Raw genomic sequence first — 23,077 nt, 5'->3', positions numbered from 1 at the left:
CACAGAGCTGACAGAAAGCCGTGCGCACCACCGTATTGGACTGCTGGGGGCCCCCCTGGGACTGGACCTGATTCTCCAACATCACCGTGAGTTTGTTCCTGATTGGTGCACCTGTTAGGGCCTAGTGTAGGCTTCAATAGTCAGTACACGGGAGCCGTGTGGCCTGCTTAGTAAAGGCCACGGAGGGTATACGTAGATTAACATCATCACTCGTTTATTGTTTACATTTGCTTGTTAGACATATTTTGAGTCTGTTATAGCTGGAGCACCGTGCTATTTTACGGAAAAGATAAAGCTTATTACTCTTGTAAATTGTCTGTTGCCATTGTATACCCCTGTTTACATCTTCCTCATTCCTTTCCTTCCTTGCCTTCCAATAAATCTACCCTTTGTTGTTTGCACCTCATCTTGTGTACAGTAGTCTTCCTGCACCGTGGTGGTCCCCATCGCTTCAATCACGTGCCCGAATGATTGCCATGACATAAATTTACATCGTTTTGTGGAATCCCCTTCCCGACCATGACATAAATTAATTGTGTGAAATGTCATAAAGGGTTAACATGCTTTGTTCTCAGGGAAGATTTCTAGCAGCAGCCTTTTTCTTTCTCCCCATTGCAAACATATCACAGCTTGGTCGCGGGTTTAGGTGTATAGGTGAGTTCTGAGATATAGTGACAGCTATCTCACGTCTATGCGCTCCTTTAATGATACGGAAAACTACCTAAGATTCACTGTCATCTCTTACATTGCCTTTGGCTACACACACATGATATCTTGTTATACCCTACAGTTAAAAAATGCAGCACAGAATTGCTATACTTATAGTTTTAATAATCTATTAGCCGTGTCAGGTGTCCTTTCAATAAGCAAGTAAGGTAACAAAGGGCAAAAACGTATAAAGTGTCTACAAGAGCATTCAGAGCGTACAACTAGAATGCATTAATAATAGAGAGCCCAGGATTAATGTGGTTATAGCAAAAGTTCCGCAATGTCGAACATCTTAATGTCTCTCATGATATAAGTACATTTACATATAAGTAGCTTTGAGGATCGTTTAACATGTCTTTTCTTTTGGGGTTTAATTATATTTCAGGTTTGATGGCTCTCCTAGAACGGCTGCTTGTCACACAAGAAGAATGTACTATTGAAGAAGAAGGGATCAGTGTGCTGCAATGACATGTAGCATATGAAGTGCCGCTATTATCTATTTACTCTACTTAAAAAAGCATGAAAAGAAAGCTGGGAATTAATTATTTCGGCAAATATTTATCTGCTTTATTTTTCAGTGTTTGATCCCTGAAAGATTGTTGTAAGCAGAAAAGAAATTGATCATCTCAATTGCTTGTGTATTTGGATACCATAGGAACAATAAACCCTGCATTGCTTCTAACCATATTTCAACATTTTCAGACTAAAAGACATCCTTGGTATATTCAAACACTATGGATATTCTGCGTTGTATTTTTGTACCGAAGCAGCAAAATGCGTTGCTTTTGTTTTCAGTCTGGAAATTGGTTTTTTAATCCAAACACGTCAATTTCGCTTGTGAAATTGTTTCAGATTATCCTTAAAGACATGAATTCGGTGCCTTAGATCCTCAGTAAGGCTACGTTCACATTAGTGTCGCGTCGCTGTTGCGTCGGCGACGCGGCGACGCAGCGGCGACGCGCCCCTATGTTTAACATGGGGGACGCGTGCGTCTTTTTGCACGCGTTTTCCGACACGTGCGTCGTTTTAGACGCTAGCGTCGGACGCAAGAAAACGCTACAAGTTGCATTTTCTGTGCGTCCGATTTCGTCAAAAAACGACGCACGCGTCGCAAAACCAATGCAAAATCTGCAGGTAAGGCTACGTTCAGACTAGCGTTGCGCGCCGCTGCGTCGGTGACGCAACGCACGACGCACACAAAAACGCGGCAAAACGCACGCAAAAACGCTGCGTTTTGCGACGCGTGCGTCGTTTTTTGCCGAAAATCGGACGCAAGAAAAATGCAACTTGCTGCATTTTCTTGGTCCGACGCTAGCGGCAAAAAAGACGCAAGTGTTGCAAAACGCAACACACAAAAATGCATGCGTCCCCCATGTTAAACATAGGGGCGCATGACGCGTGCGTCGCCGCTGCGTCGCCCGACGCTAAGGCGACGCACACTAGCAGAACACTAGTGTGAACGTAGCCTAAGCAACCTTTCATTTTTTCTCTGCTGTCCACGTTCAAGGAGATTAGCTACAATGCCATGGGTTGTAAACTTCTTGATTATGCTGAGCACCTTGGACAAAGGAACATCTAGATCTCTGGAGATGGACTTCACACTTTGAGAATGTTGATATTTTTCAACAATTTTGGTTCTCAAGCCCTAAGACTGTTCTATGCTACTCTTTCTGTTCTCCATGCTTAGTGTGGCACACACAATCCCACAATGCAACGTCTCCCTTTTTATCAAGTTTCATGTGTGATTTTCATAATTGGCCACACCTGTTACTTGCCACAGGTGAGTTTGAACGAGCATCACATGCTTGAAACAAAGTCATTTGCCTACTATTTTGGAAACGTGCCAACAATTTTTGGGGTTTTGTATGAAATTATGCTCAATTTGCCTTTTTTCTCTATTTTTTGTGTTCTTCCAATACACACCAAGGAAATAAACGTGTATAACAAAACATGCGTAATTGCATTAATTTTCTAGGAAAAATACATCATTTTCTGGAACTATTTAAAGGGTGCCAACACTTTCAGCCATGACTGTATATAAATATGTATATGTAAAATACATTGTAAACTAATTAGGATCAATAATATAATAATCTATCATCTGGATAAAAAGAATACTTTAGGCAGCACAAAGAAAATGAGCAATGGATCTCAACAACCAACAAATACATTGTAAATGACTTTTCCTCCAAAATTGAATGGTTTGTTTTATGCTCTGGGGTGTAACCAAATGCTAGAATATTATATTTATACACTAGATGGTGGCTCGATTCTAACACATCGGGTATTCTAGAATATGTATGTAGTTTATTTATGAAGTTTTCAGTATAATGCAATTTATACACAGGATTCGGCCGGCCGCGACCAATTAGCGAAGCGTGGTTCAAATTCCGCGCCAATTCGCGGGCAGACTGCGACTGTCGCTGATTGTTCGCGGACGAGCGTGACCAATCAGTGAAGCCAGGGCCGGCTCTAGGTTTTGAGGGCCCCGGGCGAAAGAGTCTCAGTGGACCCCCCTCTTTAACACATACCACGATTCATGATGTACAGATACAGCAGAGAAATATAGCGCAGCCAAGTAGCATATAACACAGCCCACATAGTGTATAACACAGCCCACATAGCATATAACACAGCCCACGTAGCATATAGCACAGCCCATGTAGCATATAACACAGCCATGTAGTATATAACACAGCCCATGTAGTATATAACAGAGCCACGTAGTATATTATTGCTCAGCCACATAGTATATAACACAACCCAAGTAGCATATAAGACAGCCCACGCAGTATATAACACAGCCACATAGCATATAACACAGCCCACGTAGTATATAACACAACCCACATACTATATAACACAGCCAAGTAGTATATAACACAGCCAACGTAATATATAACACAGCCACTTAGTATATTGCCCAGCCACATAGTAAATAACACAGCCACTTAGTATATTGCCCAACTACATAGTATATAGCACAGCCCACGTAGTAAATAGCACAGCCCACGTAGTATATTGCCCAGCCACGTAGTATTTAGCACAGCCACATAGTATATAACACAGCCCATGTAGTATATAGCACAGCCACGTAGTATATAGCACAGCTATGTAGTATATAGCACAACCACATAGTATATAGCACAGCCACGTAGAATATAACACAGCCCATGAAGTATATAGCACAGCCACGTAGTATATAGCACAGCCACATAGTATATAGCACAGCCACGTAGTATAGAACACGGCCCATGTAGTATATAGCACAGTCACGAAGTATATAGCACAGCTACGTAGTATATAGCACAGCCGCATAGTAAATAGCACAACCACATAGTATATTGCACAGCCCACGTAGTATATAGCACAGGCCACGTAGTAAATAGCAGACAAGTAGTATACTGCCCAGCCACGTAGAATATGGCCCAGCCACATAGTATATTGCCCAGCGACGTAGTATATTGCCCAGCGACATAGTATATTGCCCAGCCCACATAGTATATAGCACAGATATGTAGTATATAACACAGCCCATGCAGTATCTTACACAGCCCATGTAGTATATAGCAATGTGGGCACCATATCTCTGTTAAAAAAAGAATTAAAATAAAAAATAGTTATATACTCACCTTCCGTCGGCCCCCCGGATCCAGCCGAGGCATTTACCGATGCTCCTCGCGACGCTCCGGTCCCAAGAGTGCATTGCGGTCTAGCGAGATAATGACGTAGTGGTCTCACGAGACCGCTACGTTATCACCTCGCGAGACCACAATGCATGGACCGGTCACCGGAGCATCGCGAGGAGCGGGAAAGACCTGGGCTGGCTCCGGAAGGTGAGTATATAATGATTTTTTTATTTTTTTTATTATTTTTAACATTAGATCCCGCGGCAATGTTGCTGATTGGTCGTGCCAGCTGGGCGCGACCAATCAGCAAAGCAGGATTTAAATCCCGCGCCAATGTCGCCCAATCAGCGAAGCGTGATTTAAATCCCGCGCCAATGTCGCTGATTGGACGCGTCGACTGGGCGCTACCATTGGTCGCGCCGGCTGGGAGTGAGGAATCAGCGAAGCGTGATTTAAATCCTGCACCAATGTCACCCAATCAGCAAAGCGTGATCTAAATCCCACGCCAATGTCGCTGATTGGTCGCGCCGACTGGGCGCAAGCAATCAGCGAAGCGGGATTTAAATCCAGCGCCAATGTCGCTGATTGGTCGCACCAGCTGGACGCGAGCAATCAGAGAAGCGGGATTTAAATCCCGCAGCAATGTCGCTGATTGGTCACGCCGGCTAGTCGCAATCAATCAGCAAAGCGGGATTTAAATCCCACGGCAATGTCGCTGGTTGGTCACGCCGGCTGGTCGCGACCAATCAGCGAAGCTGCAGGAAAAGCTGCTGCGGAGGTGACGGAAGGTGAGAATATCACGACGACCGGACTGTGCCCGTCGCTACCAAGAGTGCATTGCGGTCTCGCGAGATGTTAACATGCGGTCTTGCGAGACCGCTACATCATCATCTCACGAGACCGCAATGCATGGACCGATCACCGGAGCGTCGCGAGGAGCGGGAAAGGCCTGGGCTGGATCCGGAAGGTGAGTCTATAATGATTTTTTAAATTATTTTTAACATTAGATCTTTTTACTATTGATGCTGCATAAGCAGCATCAATAGTAAAAAGTTGGTCACACAGGGTTAATAGCAGCGTTAACAGAGTGCGTTACACCGTGGCATAACGCGGTCCGTTAACGCTGCCATTAACCCTGTGTGAGCATTGACTGGAGGGGAGTATGGAGCGGGCACTGACTGCGGGGAGTAAGGAGCGGCCATTTTGCAGCCAGACTGTGGCCGTCGCTGATTGGTCGTGGCTGTTTTGCCGCGACCAATCAGCGACTTGGGATTTCTGTTACAGACAGACAGAAAGACAGACAGAGACGGAAGTGACCCTTAGATAATTATATAGTAGATATATTATAGAGTAAATGTGAGATGTACTAAAAAACAAAAATAACTAAAACTCACCTCACCGGTCATCATTCAGGTTGCTCTGATGCCGATTGCCAGCCATCCGGTCTTCTTGTTTCTGCCATCACATACCACATCTCTGTCCTTTTCACTATTGACCAGGACTTACCGCTCGGGTACAGCACATTGTAAGGTCATGGTGCACGTTGTGACATCACAACCTTATGCTAATAAAGAAGCCGGAGATGTGGTGTGCAACGGCAGAAAGAAGAAGACCATATCATGTGCAGCAAAGGAAAAGTAAGGGTGAGGTGAGTATTTATTTTTTTCTGTTTTTACCATCTGTTGGCTTTAAATGTATTACCAAAAATTGCAGCTGTGCATTTTTTTTAGAATTTTGAGTCAACTCACAAAGTGTTTGAATTCATTTGGAAGTGCCAATTTCAGGAAAATTGACTCAAACTTGATACTCCAAAGATTGATCTGTGCACCTCTATTAGTTTCTCCTATAACTAGATCTGAACAGCTATAGCTTATGGTTAAAATCAGCTCCCAAACTGTCAGATATTGGCCCTTAACATTTTATACGGCTTATAGGGAGATTAGATTGTGACAGACAATGAATGAGTAAACACATGGGCCCTGATCAATTGTCAGAATTTTGGTGTAAAACTGTAAGGAACTTTATGACATTTGCGGGTTTTACACCAGGCCCGACTAGTCCCGCCAACATTTGAAAAGTGGGCAGAGCTTATCCATAAGCGGGAGTGACAAGCATAGCTGGCAAATTTATCATCATTTATGCTACAAACATTGTGTAAATTATGACAGAAATGTATTCCAATTTTTGACTTGGGTACATTTCTTGTGGTGGTGTATAGAAGCCAAAAAAATTGTAAATTCATTAAGAAGACTGGTATACAAAATGTCAATCTTGATAATTCGGGATCAATATCTGTACAGCGATGCAGAATATGTTGGTGCTTTACATAATCGATTGATAATATTAGAAAGAAGGATTTTTCGTGGTAGAGATAATATAAATCACATCTATAGCAATCATTCTGAACTGTTTAGTGATATTGTAGATTTTATTTTACTATTTCCAAAGGGATTATTTATCACCAGTGCCATCCAACAAGCTAAGATCAGTGTTGGATGGATTTCTGCATCACGTTTGGATGTGTTAAATGTTGAATTTCATACAAGGCAGGCTTCTGATGCACCCTGATTAAAAAGAATAAATGTAAATTGCTTTCCACAGTTATTGGACCGCACCTGACATCCAAAAAAACACAGGGTAGCTTTTATGCAAAAGCAAGCTTCAAGTCACATGGGTGCGCTCAGCTTTTCTGTATCAAAACCCTGGCTGTAATGAGCTGCGAAGGAAAACAATTTCATTTCAAATGAAATGTGCTGCATTTCCAGAATGTTTGCTATGTAATAAACCTTGGTATAGTACACATGTAACAGTCAGGCAACTCAATATAACGGTCGAGCATAACGCTCAACCAGAGGGACCTAAAAGCCTTAAGAAATGAATTCTTTCTAAAGACAAATTTTCAATTAATCTCCTAAATATTTGTGCCTCATCCCGATAAACACCATGGAATTACAAGGTTAAGGTCAGCAAGGCATAAACAAAGGTATTACACCCAAAGCATACAATCCACAGTAGAAAGGGAATGACAGCTATATTATGTATGCAAGGAGTAACATCAATCTTGTGATAGGTCACACATCTCCTAAAACGTCTGACTACAATGAAGGATGGTCACACCAGGTTAACCTGTTGGAATAGAGTTCTGCTGTGCCTCTCTTTTTCTGTCTTCAATTGACCGTGCAGGAATAATGCAAATGTGACATTTCTCTTCACAGAACAAGTGGGTGACGGCTGCCTGGAGCTCAAGCTCTTTGCAAAAATGGGATAAGCGTGGCTTTGTACATGTTTGTGCCTCCTATATGACCCTGCAGTGAAGACACCTGTAGATACTGAAGTCAATTTATTTGGATCTTACAATGATAAGTTTTCTATAAATATGAACACTAAGTAATGAGCTGTATGGGAACTGCCTAGCACGGTACAATACTCATCGATTACTGTTAGTGAATGCGGACATTGTGATGTAAATCTAGAGGATAAAGCCCGAACAGCCCTGATATGTTGAAGGTTATGTTAAAATAGAATTTTAGCATAAACCCAGTGGCTCCATCGGGGCTTACCTTCAAAGTCGAGTGCATCTTGGTGCCCAGCTAAACTAGACATATACTGACTAAATTATGTCCGACATAGCACACTGTGACTCTGTCTGCATCATTATAATCAATGGCCCGGTTGGCACATAAGCCCAAATCCCGTCTGGCATGGCTTCAGAGATAAGCATTGATGGAGCCACTGAAAGCATGCTAAATGCTATGGGCACATAGCCGTAGAAATTAGAGTTTATTATAATTGTGTCCAGACTAGAAAATCATCTGTGAGCTTTTAACAGCAGCAGCACAAGGATCTCCTTTGCCCTGAAAGTTTGCTGCAATGGAGCAGTTAGGGAAAAGTATATAAGCTTTGGATAAACTGATCTATCTCATATGGGCTTGCCTAGTCACAGATTTTCTTTCTCACTAGCTTCAAACATACAGTACACTAGATTTAAATTTCAACACCAAGAAGGAAAAGTCTTGCAATTATGAAAATTACAGAAAAGATGAGAAAATGGAAACAAATGGTCAAAACAGGATCAGGTATAAGTGTTACACACAAACATTCAGATACTTACAAGCCTTGGCATGATGTCAGTGAGGTTATTAATAGTTATCTGAGGAATGCTATGTCACACACTTGGGTACACCAATAATCAAGATCCGCTTCTGGCACCTCCCTTTGCAGTTATGACCCCAGAAGTACTCAATGAGACAAGCCAGGAGATGCTGCAGGCCATAATGGCAGGTTTTGGCCATCCAGTAGCACAAGCAACATTTGGCCTTGTGTTTTTGTGTTGCAAAAATTACTCCTGGGACACTTTCACATTGCCTCATGAAGGCATTTTTGTCGTCAAAAGCTGGACTTGTTGAAGAGAATAAAACTTCATTCTAGCCTGTCACAATTCCTATGCTCAGAGTGTCTGGGACTCACTGATGGACAGCTCTGTCATCCTATCCTGGGGCCTGTTGACTGTTGAGCTGTCAGTGCTTTGACTGACAGCCCTGTTGACCTATCTGAGACTGGAAAGTGTAGAAATTTCCACAGGTGCTCCCTGTTCTTGTTAATTGCCCTGCTATTTTGGTGAGTTGTCTGATCCAGATCACTGCCAGTCAAAAGCTTGTTCTAAGCTTGGTTCTCTGGTGTGTGTTTGCCTAATCCCTGTGCTGTAAGTTCTGATCTAATACTGCTGACCTTTGGATTGTGTTCTGACTACCCGTTTGATATTGTCCCTTTGGATCGGATATTCTGCTGCTGACCTTTGGACCGTGTTCAGAATACCCATTTGTTATTGCATCTTTGCATCTGATATTCTGCTGCGGACCTTTGGACGGTGTACTGACTACCTATTTGTTACTGCCCCTTTGCTTATTCGCTATTTCTCTGGTATTCTCTGACCCTGGCATATGACCTGACTTACGACTTAGTATTTTCTCTTGGCTTACTGCGGGCTCTTTTGGTATTGACCTCGGATCGTCCGAATTTTTGTTGAATCACGGCCTGTAAGTGGGTTGTGTCTAGCGTCACACATCCTAGCTTGATATCTTATCCTTTGTGAGAGGTAGTGTGAGGGCAGTTGAACACCAGTAGCTAGACATCTCACTTATAGGCCTATGTCGTGCAAATACGTTCTGATGGTTTGTGTAGACATTGTTGCTTTAGGCTATTTATCTGATATCTAATTTTGCTTGCAGCAAAGAATGGATCATTATACAACATTCTTCAAATCTGACAAGAGCACATGGGAGATGCCCTGAAAAGGTCTTCACAAGGGAACACCATACTGGTCCTACTCCGGGGATTTTTGTGTAGAGTGGCAAAATATACAAAAGCCAAATGCCTTTAGTATTCATTCCAGGTACTCCAACAGCTTGGCATTACATTGCTTAGGATGTTGAACCAGTTGTACAGCCAATTCTTCTAGGTGTCCCACGACCCATTATTTCACACAATACCAGATCACAAGTTGCTTGTACTATTGTGAGCAGCCTGTGTGGCTTCCATAGCATGCAGCATCTTCTGCGTTATCTCCCACTGAGCACTTCTGGGACAACATTGCAAGGGGAGCACTAGCAGTGAATCTTGCTCAAATGCATTCAGTGTGGCAAAACATTCGTCAGACGACCATTAACCTCATTAATAACATGCCAAGCTGTGTAAGTGCATGTATTTCTGTATATGATGCTCATACTTAATTCTGAAAAAATCAAGATGATTAAAAATGTATTTCCATTCTTTCATCATTTGCGTATCATTAACGTGTCTATCAATCCTTTGATAGCGATAATTCCGTAATCTTTCCTTCTTGGTGTTGCAATTTCCATGTTGAGGAGTGTATATCTTGAAACAGGCAAAGATATGAAGAAAGTTGCAGAACCTTTCATTGTGTGATAGTTATAAAGTTATCTGGAACATTCTGAGGTATTTCATTTGGAACAAGTTACATTATCACCTACCAAGGGATAGGTGGTAATTTTTAGATCCATGGAGGTTTGACCATTGGAACCTCCACCAATTACCTGAATGGAGCAATTTTATTCCTATTAGAATAGAGCTAAAGTGCAGAACCGCTGCTCCGATCATTCTGTATGCGGCTCTTGGTGCACTATTTAGCTTTCTTCCATAGTCCAATAGGAACTTTATGGATAGGCAGTAAGGCATGTGCACTACTGCTCCATTCTAACAGACATAAGAATATAATTTTCTGGACATCTGTGAAGGTCAAAACTAACCTTATCTTGGGATAGATGATAATCTGTTCCAGTCACAATACCCTTTTAAACACAGAAGTCCTGACCTTAGGACCATAAATACTTAAATGGCACCAACCACGTGACACATGCTAATGGAAGGGAATGACAGCTCTCCTCGTTGTTACTACACGAGTGTGGCTGCATCTGGAACTGCAGCTCAGGCCTGTACACTGGTATGACACCGAGCAGACTAAATGAAAAGGCAGCTCCATATACAGTGAAGGGACTAATTGGAGTTTGTGGTCCCTTGATTCTACTGATCAGCTGGGTCTTGAAGCTTGAACCCACTAATCCTTCACTAATAGTCTTTTCCAAGGATAGGATATTAATATTTATGCATTTTAAAAACCGTTTAATACTCTAATGTTTAAAGGGAAGCTGTTACCCCGAAAATCGCGGGTGAGGTAAGCCCACCGGCATCAGGGGCTTATCTACAGCATTCTGTAATGCTGTAGATAAGCCCCCGATGTTACCTGAAAAAGGAGAAAAAGACGTTAGATTATACTCACCCAGGGGCGGTCCTGCTCTGATGGGCGTCTCTGGTCCGCTCTGGCGCCTCACATCTTCATTCCAAGACGTCCTCTTCTGATCTTCAGCCACGGCTCTGGCGCAGGCATACTTTGTCTGCCCTGTTGAGGGCAGAGCAAAGTACTGCAGTGCGCAGGCGCCGGAAAGGTCAGAGAGGCCCGGCGCCTGCGCACTGCAGTACTTTGCTCTGCCCTCAACAGGGCAGACAAAGTACGCCTGCGCCGGAGCCGTGGCTGAAGACCAGAAGAGGACGTCTTGGAATGAAGATGGGAGGCGCCGCAGTGGACCAGAGACGCCCATCCGACCGGACCAGCAGCGGGACCGCCCCTGGGTGAGTAGAATGCTGTAGATAAGCCCCTGATGCCGGTGGGCTTACCTCACCCGCGATTTTCGGGGTGACAGGTTCCCTTTAAAGTCTTATCATTCTAAATGACCAAACACTTTGTCAGCAACACTTTACCAGTCCTTTTATTTTTGGGCTACTAAAATATTTTGGTGGCAATATTTAAGTGACAATATGGACTGTTTTTTGTACCTTTATATACTTTTTTCATTTATTGCTTCTTTGATGTCTAAAACATTGCAAATTGACACTAAAATAATATAATAGAAGGGTATCCAATATGGAGTAGGCAGTGTATTCTACCCCTAATATCCCATCAGCAATGCAGTACCGACGCATCAATGTGTTCTGGGAATGTGGATGTATGGTAAATTCATTCATTGATAAAAATAGGATACACTTAAGGCAGACAAAGAATACATTTTCCATTAATAAAGCAACAACTCTATAGAGCGACCGACACAGGAGAGAGTCACATAGTCTTCTGTGGCATGTACACTTACTATTACCAGGTTTTTGCCACCTAATCTGAGAGCAGCATAATGCAGAGACAGAGACCACGAGTCCAGTGATGTGTTGATGTGTCACTTACTGTACTACTTGCTAAAGTTTTGAGAAAATCGCTGTTTTATCTATAGAATATTATCACTAGCAAACCTGCTGCCATTTAGTCCTGCATATTCATGAGCTCTCTTTAACTCCACCCCATCACTGTTTGTCAGCTTCCTGCCTATGCACAGTGTACACAGAAAGCTACCAATCAGTGATGTGGGCGGGTTTATAGAAAGCTCAGTATTCAGAGAATTGCTAGGTTTGCAGCAGATAAAAGAATGATTTTATCAGAATTGCAGAATTCAGCCGAATAAGTGATGCATCACTGGACTCATCTCTGTCCTATATCATGCTGCTCTCAGATGGGGTAGCAGATACCTGGAGACCCTTTTACTCAATTTGTCATCAATTGTGTTTCTTCCCTGAAGCAATGTGATCTTGCAGTTGCATGGTTCAGAGCCTGAAGAAAGAATGTAAAATTATAGCACTTCTTAAAAAGCCATTTGCATGAATGACACAAAGCTAAAGTGTTAAACCATAGCATCCTTTGATAATTTTAGTCTCATCATCTACAAGGCTTTTAATAATATAACATTTTGCAGCTTTGATCATTACAGAAGTGCATTTCTCTTCTGCTTACTTCACAGAGCTTCTAGCAGCATCCGGATCCTGGGCTGTGACTGCTCCTATAATGGAATTCATTTTGGCATCTTCTTTCACTTCGAGTACATAGGCCGACTTGCTAAATACTGGAGGCTCGTCCACATCTTCCACTATAATTTTCACAGTAGCAACATCCTTGAAGGGTCCTAAGTAGTGAAATCTCGGGTCTTCATAAGTATTGGCAGCTTCGACCTTTAAATTGTACATCCGCGTTTTCTCAAAATCCATCGGCTGTCAAAAAACATACAATTATATTAAATAGAAAAGCAGAAAAAAATACAAGTTTTCCAAAATTCTAACTTCTAAATGATGAAGAATTTACTGTCTCTATGTACGGTATATTGTGCTTCTCGGCATATCGTATACTAATGACAGCATTGTTAATGACGCCATTGAGTTATATGTGGCATTATATAGGATATATTATATTTTTCTATGATGTGTTGTTCATTTTGATGACACAGCAGTAAAAATGTCTGGGATGCAAGCTGATTTTTTTCCAATACTGTAAAATTGTGCTATTGGCAATGCCATTTCCATTGGATTTGCATTATCTCCGATTCAATATGTAAAAAGCAATGAACAATCTGGAACTCAAAGGAGATGTTTATTGAAAGCCATAATAGCCATCTGAGAATAAAACACAACTTGCACTTGAGAACATCTTTATTGATCGGCTATTACAGGGCATAGCATGGTAGATTTGTACAACCAAGTGGTTTATTAATTCCTCAATGCTCTATAAAATACCAATATATTCTGCGGCATTCTACAGAGAATTTTATCATTCCCACTGGTCCCTGAATTGCAAATTACGGACAATTAATTAATATATATATACAGTATATATATATATATATATATATATATATATACACATACTAGATTGTGGCCCGATTCTAACGCATCGGGTATTCTAGAATATGCATGTCCCTGTAGTATATGGACAATGATGATTCCAGAATTCGCGGCAGACTGTGCCCGTCGCTGATTGGTTGAGGCAACCTTTATGACATCATCGTCGCCATGGCAACCATTATGACATCTACGTCGATACTGTGCCCGTCGCTGATTGGTCGAGGCGAATTCGCGGCAGACTGTGCCCGTCGCTGATTGGTCGAGGCAACCTTTATGACATCATCGTCGCCATGCTGTGCCCGTCGCTGATTGGTCGAGGCCTGGTGATTCTAACGCATCGGGTATTCTAGAATATGCATGTCCCCGTAGTATATGGACAATGATGATTCCAGAATTCGCGGCAGACTGTGCCCATCGCTGATTGGTCGAGGCAACCTTTATGACATCATCGTCGCCATGGCAACCATTATGACATCTGGCGGCCTCGACCAATCAGAGACACGGGATTTCCAGGACAGACAGACATACAGAAAGACAGACAGACAGACGGAAAAACCCTTAGGCAACTATATATATAGATATATACTAGCTATTGAACCCGTTCTACGCCCGGGTGGCTAGCATCTATATTGGTATATGGTCTCCATCCTGGTATGTGCTGCTCCATCCTGCGTCCCCATCCTGACATGTGCTGCACCCATCTTGTGCCCCCATTCTGTCATGTGTTGCACCCATCCTGCGCCCCCATTCTGTCATGTGCTGCTCCCATCCTGCGCCCCCATTGTGACATGTGCTGCACCCATCCTGCGCCTCCATTCCGACATGTTCTGCACCCATCCTGCGCCTCCATTCTGTCATTTGCTGCTCCCATCCTGTGCCCCCGTTCTGACATGTGCTGAACCCATCCTGCGCCTCCATTCTGACATGTTCTGCACCCATCTTGTGCCCCCATTCTGTCATGTGTTGCACCCATCCTGCGCCCCCATTCTGTCATGTGCTGCTCCCATCCTGCGCCCCCATTGTGACATGTGCTGCACCCATCCTGCGCCTCCATTCCGACATGTTCTGCACCCATCCTGCGCCTCCATTCTGTCATTTGCTCCTCCCATCCTGTGCCCCCGTTCTGTCATGTGCTGCTCCCATCCTGTGCCCCCGTTCTTTCATGTGCTGCTCCCATCCTGCGCCCCTGTTCTGTCATGTACTGCTCCCATCCTGCGCCCTTTCTGTCATGTGCTGCTGCCATCCTGCGCCCCCGTTCTGTCATGTGCTGCTCCCATCCTGCGCCCCCGTTGTCATGTGCTGCTCCCATCCTGCGCCCGTTCTGTCCTGTGCTGCTGCCATCCTGCGCCCGTTCTGTCATGTGCTGCTGCCATCCTGCGCCCCCGTTCTGTCATGTGCTGCTCCCATCCTGCGCCCGTTTTGTCATGTGCTGCTGCCATCGTGCGCCCGTTCTGTCATGTGCTGTTCCCATCCTGCGCCCCCGTTCTGTCATGTGCTGCTCCCATCCTGTGCCCCCGTTCTTTCATGTGCTGCTCCCTTCCTGCACCCCTGTTCTGTCATGTGCTGCTCCCATTCTGCGCCTGTTCTGTCATGTGCTGCACCCATCCTGCGCCCCCGTTCTGTCATGTGCTGCTGCCATCCTGCGCCCCCGTTCTGTCATGTGCTGCTCCCATCGTGCGCCCCCGTTATGTCATGTGCTGCTACCATCCTGCGCCCGTTCTGTCATGTGCTGCTGCCATCCTGCGCCCGTTCTGTCATGGGCTGCTCCCATCCTGCGCCACCATTGTATTATATGCCCCCCATAAGATGCTCCATTATATATGCCCCGTATGCTGCTGCCATATATAAAAAAAAAAATACCATACTCACCTATCGTCGCTGGGCGCCGAGTGCTGGGGGCCTGAGCAGGCGGGGACACCGGCGCGCTGTGGGGGTCAGGTGCCGGAGTCACCGCTAGCTCAGGCCCCCAGCACTTGCTATACTCACCTGTCTGTCCCGTTCCCGCGCCGCGCGCCGCCATTTTCCGGCTCCTCTGGCTGTGACTGTTCAGTCAGAGGGCGGCGCCGGCGCGCATTAAGCGCGTCATCGCGCCCTCTGAACTGGGAACGTCACAGTAGAGGACCCGGGAGACGGAGCCACACGCAGCGCTGGAACGGGGGACAGGTGAATATACTTACCCTCCTGGCGGTCCCTGACTCTCCGGTGGAGATCGCGGTGTGCGTTCAGTGTTTTGTTTATGCATACCGCGATCTCCAGGGAGCGTCACTCTGTGAGGCCCAGACTGCGCCGGCGCTTGCGCTTGCACAGTCTATAAAGGCTTCGGACAGAGTGACGCTCCCAGCGTTATATTATAGATATATCTGAGATATAAATACATTACATGACATGCTAGCAAAATCCTTCACATCTACCTGTCACATATAGACAGATACTCTATAAACCACTCCAGAGTATCGCATAATCATGTTTCATTTCAGCCACTCTTCTCAGAATATGTCTATCTTCTTCTAAGAGCCATAACTTATTATTTTTCCTTCCTTATAGAAGCACGATGCTTGTTTTTCAGGACAAGTTGTACTTTTGAATGACACCGTTCATTGTATCACATAGTGTACTGGGAAACAGGATAGATCAAAGTGCGGTGAAAATGAGAAAAAAAAAATCTGACTTTTTTGGGAATGTTTTTTACGGTGTACTTGTGTGGTAAAAATGACCTGGCATCATGATTGTCCAGGTCAGCCTGATTATGATGATAAAAATATTTTAGTATTGCTGCATATGGTAAAAATCACAAACTCCTTTGAAGTCCAGCTGCAGGCTGGGTTTCACTGAAGCTCCATGATTGTAGGTTCCGGGTCTTCAACTAACCCCTAGCTGCCAAAGCAACCCATCGGTACCTCATGATCACGTCATGGGGCAGTTTATGGGCACATAGAATGATGTGCTTCTATGCTGATGCGCAGCTAGTGCTGCTGTCAGAGATTGACAGCAGCACTTAACAGGTTAACAGTTATGAGTGGAGATTAGTTCCACCTACGGCTGTTAGAGACCGATCCTGGATGTGACATGCAGCCATTATCTGCCATGTTTGAGGTAGACTCATCCTGTGCATACACTGGCTCCCAACTTGCGTCGTACAACTAAGGCTACTTTCACACTAGCGTTGTTTGGGATACGTCGCAATGCGTCGTTTTGGGTAAAAAACGCATCCTGCAAAGTTGTCTCCAGGATGCGTTTATTCCCCATAGACTAACATTAGCGACGCATTGCGGCGCATTGCCACATGTCGCAACCGTCGTGCAACGGTTGCGTCGTGTTGTGGCGGACCGTCCGAACAAAAATATGTTGCTCCTCCCCCGCCTCCCCGCAACTCACAATGGGGCAGCGGATGCGTTGGAAAAATGCATCTGCTGTTGTGCGGCGCTTCCACAGTATGTGTTGGCACGTTGGACCGACGCACTGCGACGGGCCGAGTACAACGCTAGTGTGAAAGTAGCCTAAGTCAGATGTAATCCTGCTATTTTCACCAGTGGCCTTAATGAAATTTGCAAGTTGTCGATGCTTTAATTTTAATAAGGATTTACAAGTTTTTAAAAAACCACATGTAACAAGAAAATCTTGATTTAATAAAGAACTCTTTTTTTATACTAAAGTCCATGAAAAATGCATCTGTGGAAACCGGTACTGGTGCCGTCCATGTTTTCCATCGGTATATCATCCATGTGTCCAGTTTTACCATCAGTGTGTCATCAGTGAAAGAAAAATTACAACGCTTCTCCTATACTTTGCAATGTTAAACACGTACAGCACACGGACGGTACCCTGATGTCATCCATGTGCTGAATGTGTTTTTCATGGACCCATAGACTTGTATTGGCCCTTGTCATCCATATTGCTGAAAAAAAAAGACAATTACGTGTTGTAACTGTTAAAAAAAATGGGTGACATGTACAGGAGACATGGGAGTGTGAAGGAGGCCTCCGGTAGTACACCTTTGTTTATTTTATACATATTTTAGTGCACTTTTTAGGGTGTAGTATATGCTATGGCACTACACACATCATGATTCATTCATTTTGACGGTGGTTAAATACAACCTTTCCACATAAAAGTGTAAGATTGATCTATCTTTGCTTTCAATGTACAGTGATAGTATTCAGTTGAAGGCAGTGCGTACTAAACTGACCTAAAATTAAAATATCATAAATAAGCTGGTCCCCCTAAGTATCAAGAGTAATGAGAGATTTGGCCTACATATGCGTGGTCAAAATAGGTAGGAAGTTCCTAATCACTCCAGGCACCACTGGACTGAGGACAGGAGCAGCTGGATATAGGCTGCCTTCCATCATTCTCCAAAAGTACTCTCCTCAGCGTCTGGTAATCATCCACTTAATTTTAAGAGGATTGTAATCAGAGGTCTTGCTGATTTTTGACAAGACATAAGTATCAGGCTAACAGGAGAAGGATGATGTTATCAGCTAATATTAAAGCCTGAACTGTATGCTAACTAGGGCACTAACATTGCAGCCTCGCCTCCTCTCTCCCATGCACACAAATATACTCGTGCAAACATCAGCTCTTGAGACCAAGTAATACCGCAATATTTAATTACAAGAAAAGAGCACTATATTATTTGAGTTTTGTTAATAGGGTATTTCACTTTTGGGAGACTAGGTGCTAAGCATTACACAGCTGTTACTAAAAGGACAATAGAAACCTTTTAGAACCTGGTCCACAAGTTAGACGTCGTTTTCTGCTTGCTTCTTGGGATCATGTAAAAAAAAGCAATATAATAAAAGCAAAAGAAATAGAAACAGAAGTGGGGTGCATACACATTAGATATAAATGCTTCTCACTAAATTAGAACATCATCAAAAAGTTAATTTATTTCAGTTCTTCAATACAAAAAGGGAAACTCATATATTATACAGAGTCATTACAAACAGAGTGATGTATTACAAGTGTTTATTTCTGCTAATGTTGATGATTATGGCTTACAGCCAATGAAAACCCAAAAGTCATTATCTCAGTAAATTAGAATAATTATCAAAAACGCCTGCAAAGGCTTCCTAAGCATTTAAAAAGGTCCCTTAGTCTGTTTCAGTAGGCTCCACAATCATGAGGAAGACTGCTGACTTGAGAGATGTAAAGAAGGCAGTCACTGACTCACTCTGACGTATATTGACACTATGATACTATATTTATATGTGGATTTTGATTTTTGAGGGCACTGCAGCCACTTATCTTCCTCATCCTAATGCTTGTATTATATTTATAATTACTATTGATTGATGCAATTATGTCTACTGCAGTTTGTATGTCAAATAAATTTATACCTTTTTATTAATTTATGTGTTTTCGACATTATACTCCATTTTTTTCTGGTCATTTATTTATATATGAGTTTCATTTTTTGTATTAAAAAACTGAAATAAATTAACGTTTTGATGATATTCTGATTTAGTGAGAAGCACCTGTAACTCTCTCACCGCTCCCCATAAACAGCAAGCAAACATTTATTTAATGGGAGGGACATCTGGGCCTGCAAGAAACTTTTAGGTAAAAGAAAAAGTAGCCATTTTGGAAAGTGCCCAGAGCTGATTTCCTATCCACATCTGTCATAATTTCCATATACATTAGATCAATGGTCTATGTCATTGATACTGGCAGGCATATATGACCAATTACTTTACAAAGTTATCTGGAATGCACTTATTTATTGAGGACCTATCACTAGATTGTATAACTTAAACTGAGTACCTCCTCCAATTGCTACTGGTTCACTGATTCTGGAACTATTCGTTTTTTTCTAAGTCCATTTTGACCAACTTGGAGTGTTACACAGAACCTCTCTGTGGGAGCGGCCTTGGAGTGGAGTGGCACGGGAGAAAAACTATTCCAAAATCAGAGGAGCAGCACCAATTGGAGAAGGTCCACAGCTTAAATTGCAAAAATCCAGTGAAAGGTACTCTCTAAATTGCTAAGCTTTTCTGTGCTGATCAAGACATTTGCACGGTAACTACAGCTTGAGATATTGTTGATCATGTTGCGTCAATTCGGTTCTGACCCAGAGTCAGATTTTGGGACACCAGTACGACCTATCTCAGGGAGGTAAGCAGGCTATAGCGAGAGCAGAGAACGTAGATCCACACAGCAAGTGGACAAAGCAGTTTTCTTTATAGAGCTAGTAAGCAGATGCCGTATTCCATTTACAGGTAAAATGATATTTCATGCAAAGCTCACCAAACCGCTTCATTTAGGGGTTCTAATGATCAGTTCTCATACCTTTCCCAGCATACACCCCATTGACAACATGCAACATAAGATTATATTGCACAACGTATGAGACGCAAAATCTTAAAACATGGACCGTAAGCTCACCGCCAATAGTCATTGAGACTTTGGATACATAAAATCATGTCGACAGGTGGCTCTGGCCGCTGTAGGAACAAAAATCTTAACTCTTCTATATAAATCATCACTATAAATACAGATACTATTAAATGATGGTAACGGAACATTCACTATTTCCTTCTTGATTCCAAAGTGTGGCACTTTAAGACAAGAGACCAAACTGCCAGCAGCAAATCTGCTGTGTAGCCAAATCCATAAGCAAATTGTCTCGATGATAAAAAGAATTAGATTAATTGTTTAATTAAGTGTTAGTTATATCTCGAGCACCTGCTTAATTGGCTGCACTGGAAGACTTAAATTTAGGGGACAGTGATTTCTCCTAGAAAGTAATCAAGCCACAATGTGGTTATAGGGAGTTATAATTTAATATGGAGGAGAATTAGCGATGATAGAATACCTCCTCTGATCCCACTGTAGTATATTTGCAGAGTATATTTTCCTTGCACGGGGAGAAGATCTTAAAATAAAAATAATTACTGGAGATGATGTGAGTAAGAACGTGCAGCATATATATCTGCTCGCTCTACTTTACCACACAGCACCGCACTGCAATAAAAAGCAGCAAGTCGAAGGCATTCATTCCTAACGTGCACTATGCAATGTACTTAACATGATTTAAACATGTTTCTAATCCGCCAGAGCTCTCCATTCCTTGGTGAAAGTCTCATCGGAATTAGTGGTCCCATGGAGGACCGAGACGTTCACATCCTCGAAACAGTTCTAAGTAATTAGATATATTGTGTTTTACACTGGACTGCCTGTTGTTTCGTATTTGTGTAATGCAAATGATGTTGTTTGGAGGGTATTAGTATGAAACACCTGTTCTCTGTTTAGGTCTACCAGCGGGAGAACACACTTGAAAAATATTGCAAAGTGTGACACTCTAGGAATATTTCTCGTGCTGCTCCAACACTACATATATTAAATGCAACACAAAACATAATGTGATTTATAAGCACAAATTGTATTGTAAGAAGCAAACAGAAGAAGTTTAACAAATGAAATAAAAACATTGAATTTTAATGAAATAATATACAAAAAAAAATCAATGAAAAAATATATAAATTCCATTTTTGAAAAATAGAATAAATTTTGTAAACCAATTGCTTATAACCTTAAAGGGCTGTTCACATCAACAATTTTGTTGTCAGCATACCAGAAAAAAAGAAATGATACAACCCCCCTGCAGCTCCTGTTCTGACCCTACCCTTTCCTCCACCTATCTCTGTTGTCAGCTCACACATGTGGTCAGCTACAGCCAATCTCTGGTAGAGGTGGGTCAGTGAGCCAGTCATTGATTGGCGGACTGGTTATTTCCATTGTGTCGAGTGGGACCAGGATATAGAGACCAGCAGGGGACCTGGAAGCTATCAGAAGAAGAGCGGGTTATCGGTAAGCATCTCTTAATTTTTTTTTTATACTTTTTTTTATTAAATGATGACATTTTTTATTAAATTCTGAAGTAGGCAACTTCTAGGTCCCACTGGTATTAATATGGACTTTTTAAAGGGAAGCTTTCATTAGAAAATTAATATTGTTAAAATCGGGTTTTCTGTTACTTTACATGTAGTTAAAAATTTGTGGCGGTGTTTTGTTTCCATATTATCATGTTTATTAAAACAACAAAAGTAGCCCTCCATAAAGTTGCTTACAGTGGTACACTGTTTTGTATTGTTAAAAAATGTTTTAAAAATTTAAAATTAAAGTAAATAATCTCGCAATTTTCACACTGGCCATGTTTTTTTTTTTAACATTCCTACTTCCTCTCCTTTCAGGAAGAGTTTACTGCAAAGCTCTATATTATCAGAGGCAGGATTACAATGACAGGTAACACCTCTATACACAGCTGTTAACACAGGAGCCACCAGTTACAATAGGTGAAATCACATCTGATCCTTTCTTCATAATAACCTTTGCTCAAGCTCATTTGACACTTTTATACATAAGATTGCATTAGAGTCTGACCATTGCGGCTATGTACAAGTGTTGTTTCCTGAAACAACAGGAAGTGAAAGTCTAAAAAAGCTCCAATAGCTAATATGAAAATTACAGGAGTTCTGTGTTTTATTAATACAGCTTGTCATATATAAAAATTAAAAAAATAACACAAAAACCTGTTTGAAACCTAGGCCATTTTCTGATGATCGCTTCCTTTTAAAACCTTTAATAAATATATATCTCATTGCATCAGATAGCTGCCATCTAAAATGTTATGCATCATCTATCAACATATTTTTGCTTTCATTGAATTTAGAAATTTCTAGCATCACTCATACAGTAGATGCCACCCTAACTACAACGTATGGTTCAGCTTAGATGGATGGATTACAATGCATTTCTGTTAATGAGTCCAGCAGATGACTATACAAACAAGCAGACAGAGATAATCTGTAGAGCGGATTAAGTCACATGCTCAGTAATGATCTAATCAATTTCACTTTTTGGGTAGAGCTTTCCCAGTGTAAACACAGTGTGAAATGAAACAAAGATATCCGCACACATTAAGTACCTGCCTATTATTAACCGCGCAAAACTGCAAATAAAAAAATAATAAAACAAATGTCATTTACAAGAAGGCAGACAATGTAATTGAAACGTATCAAAGGCATAACAACTGAAGCAGCACAATGCTTTAATGTTTTCTAGAATTTCAGCTTGGGCCACTTCCCAGAATATTTATTACGAGCATCACTTAGGAACACAAAAGGGTTTACAGTCATCCAGCAACTGGAGGTTATAGAATGGACCCATGTGCAGCCATAAAATTCTACACCTATGAATTGCAAATCATATAAACTCATGGGACGTTTAATCTAAATACAACTACAGCAAGAGGCTGCAGTACAACAAATTGCTTTTGCCTAACAGGAAAATGAAACGGAAAAACTAGAGCAAGCTGATTAATGCTTCTGTATAACTGAATGTTCCTGCTACAAAGACACATTTAAGGCGAGACAATGATTAAAAAGCATCCAGATGCATTCAGATTTTAGATGAATGTTCACATTTGCTATGTTGGATTATACTCTCCCAATAGTTTTACAAGAGCAGATCACCGCAGTCTCAGCCCTTGTCGGTCCTGACAAAGTAATCAA

At 42.3% G+C, this 23,077-nt stretch overlaps 1 protein-coding gene across 3 annotated transcripts in view; it reads right to left on the bottom strand.

The window, feature by feature from the left end:
- The window catches only part of LOC138642455 (cadherin-6-like), a 474,683-nt gene that overhangs the window by 44,394 nt on the left and 407,212 nt on the right, over positions 1-23,077 (bottom strand). For all 3 annotated transcript variants that reach the window (XM_069730611.1, XM_069730610.1, XM_069730612.1), the window contains one exon: positions 12,688-12,941. In XM_069730611.1, the coding sequence (XP_069586712.1) occupies positions 12,688-12,941 (254 nt within the window). The remainder of the gene's footprint in view (positions 1-12,687; positions 12,942-23,077) is intronic.

This window comes from Ranitomeya imitator, chromosome 6, assembly GCF_032444005.1.
Source record: "Ranitomeya imitator isolate aRanImi1 chromosome 6, aRanImi1.pri, whole genome shotgun sequence".
NCBI classification, from domain to species: Eukaryota; Metazoa; Chordata; class Amphibia; order Anura; family Dendrobatidae; genus Ranitomeya; species Ranitomeya imitator.
This window is presented reverse-complemented; position numbering and strand designations above follow the sequence as displayed.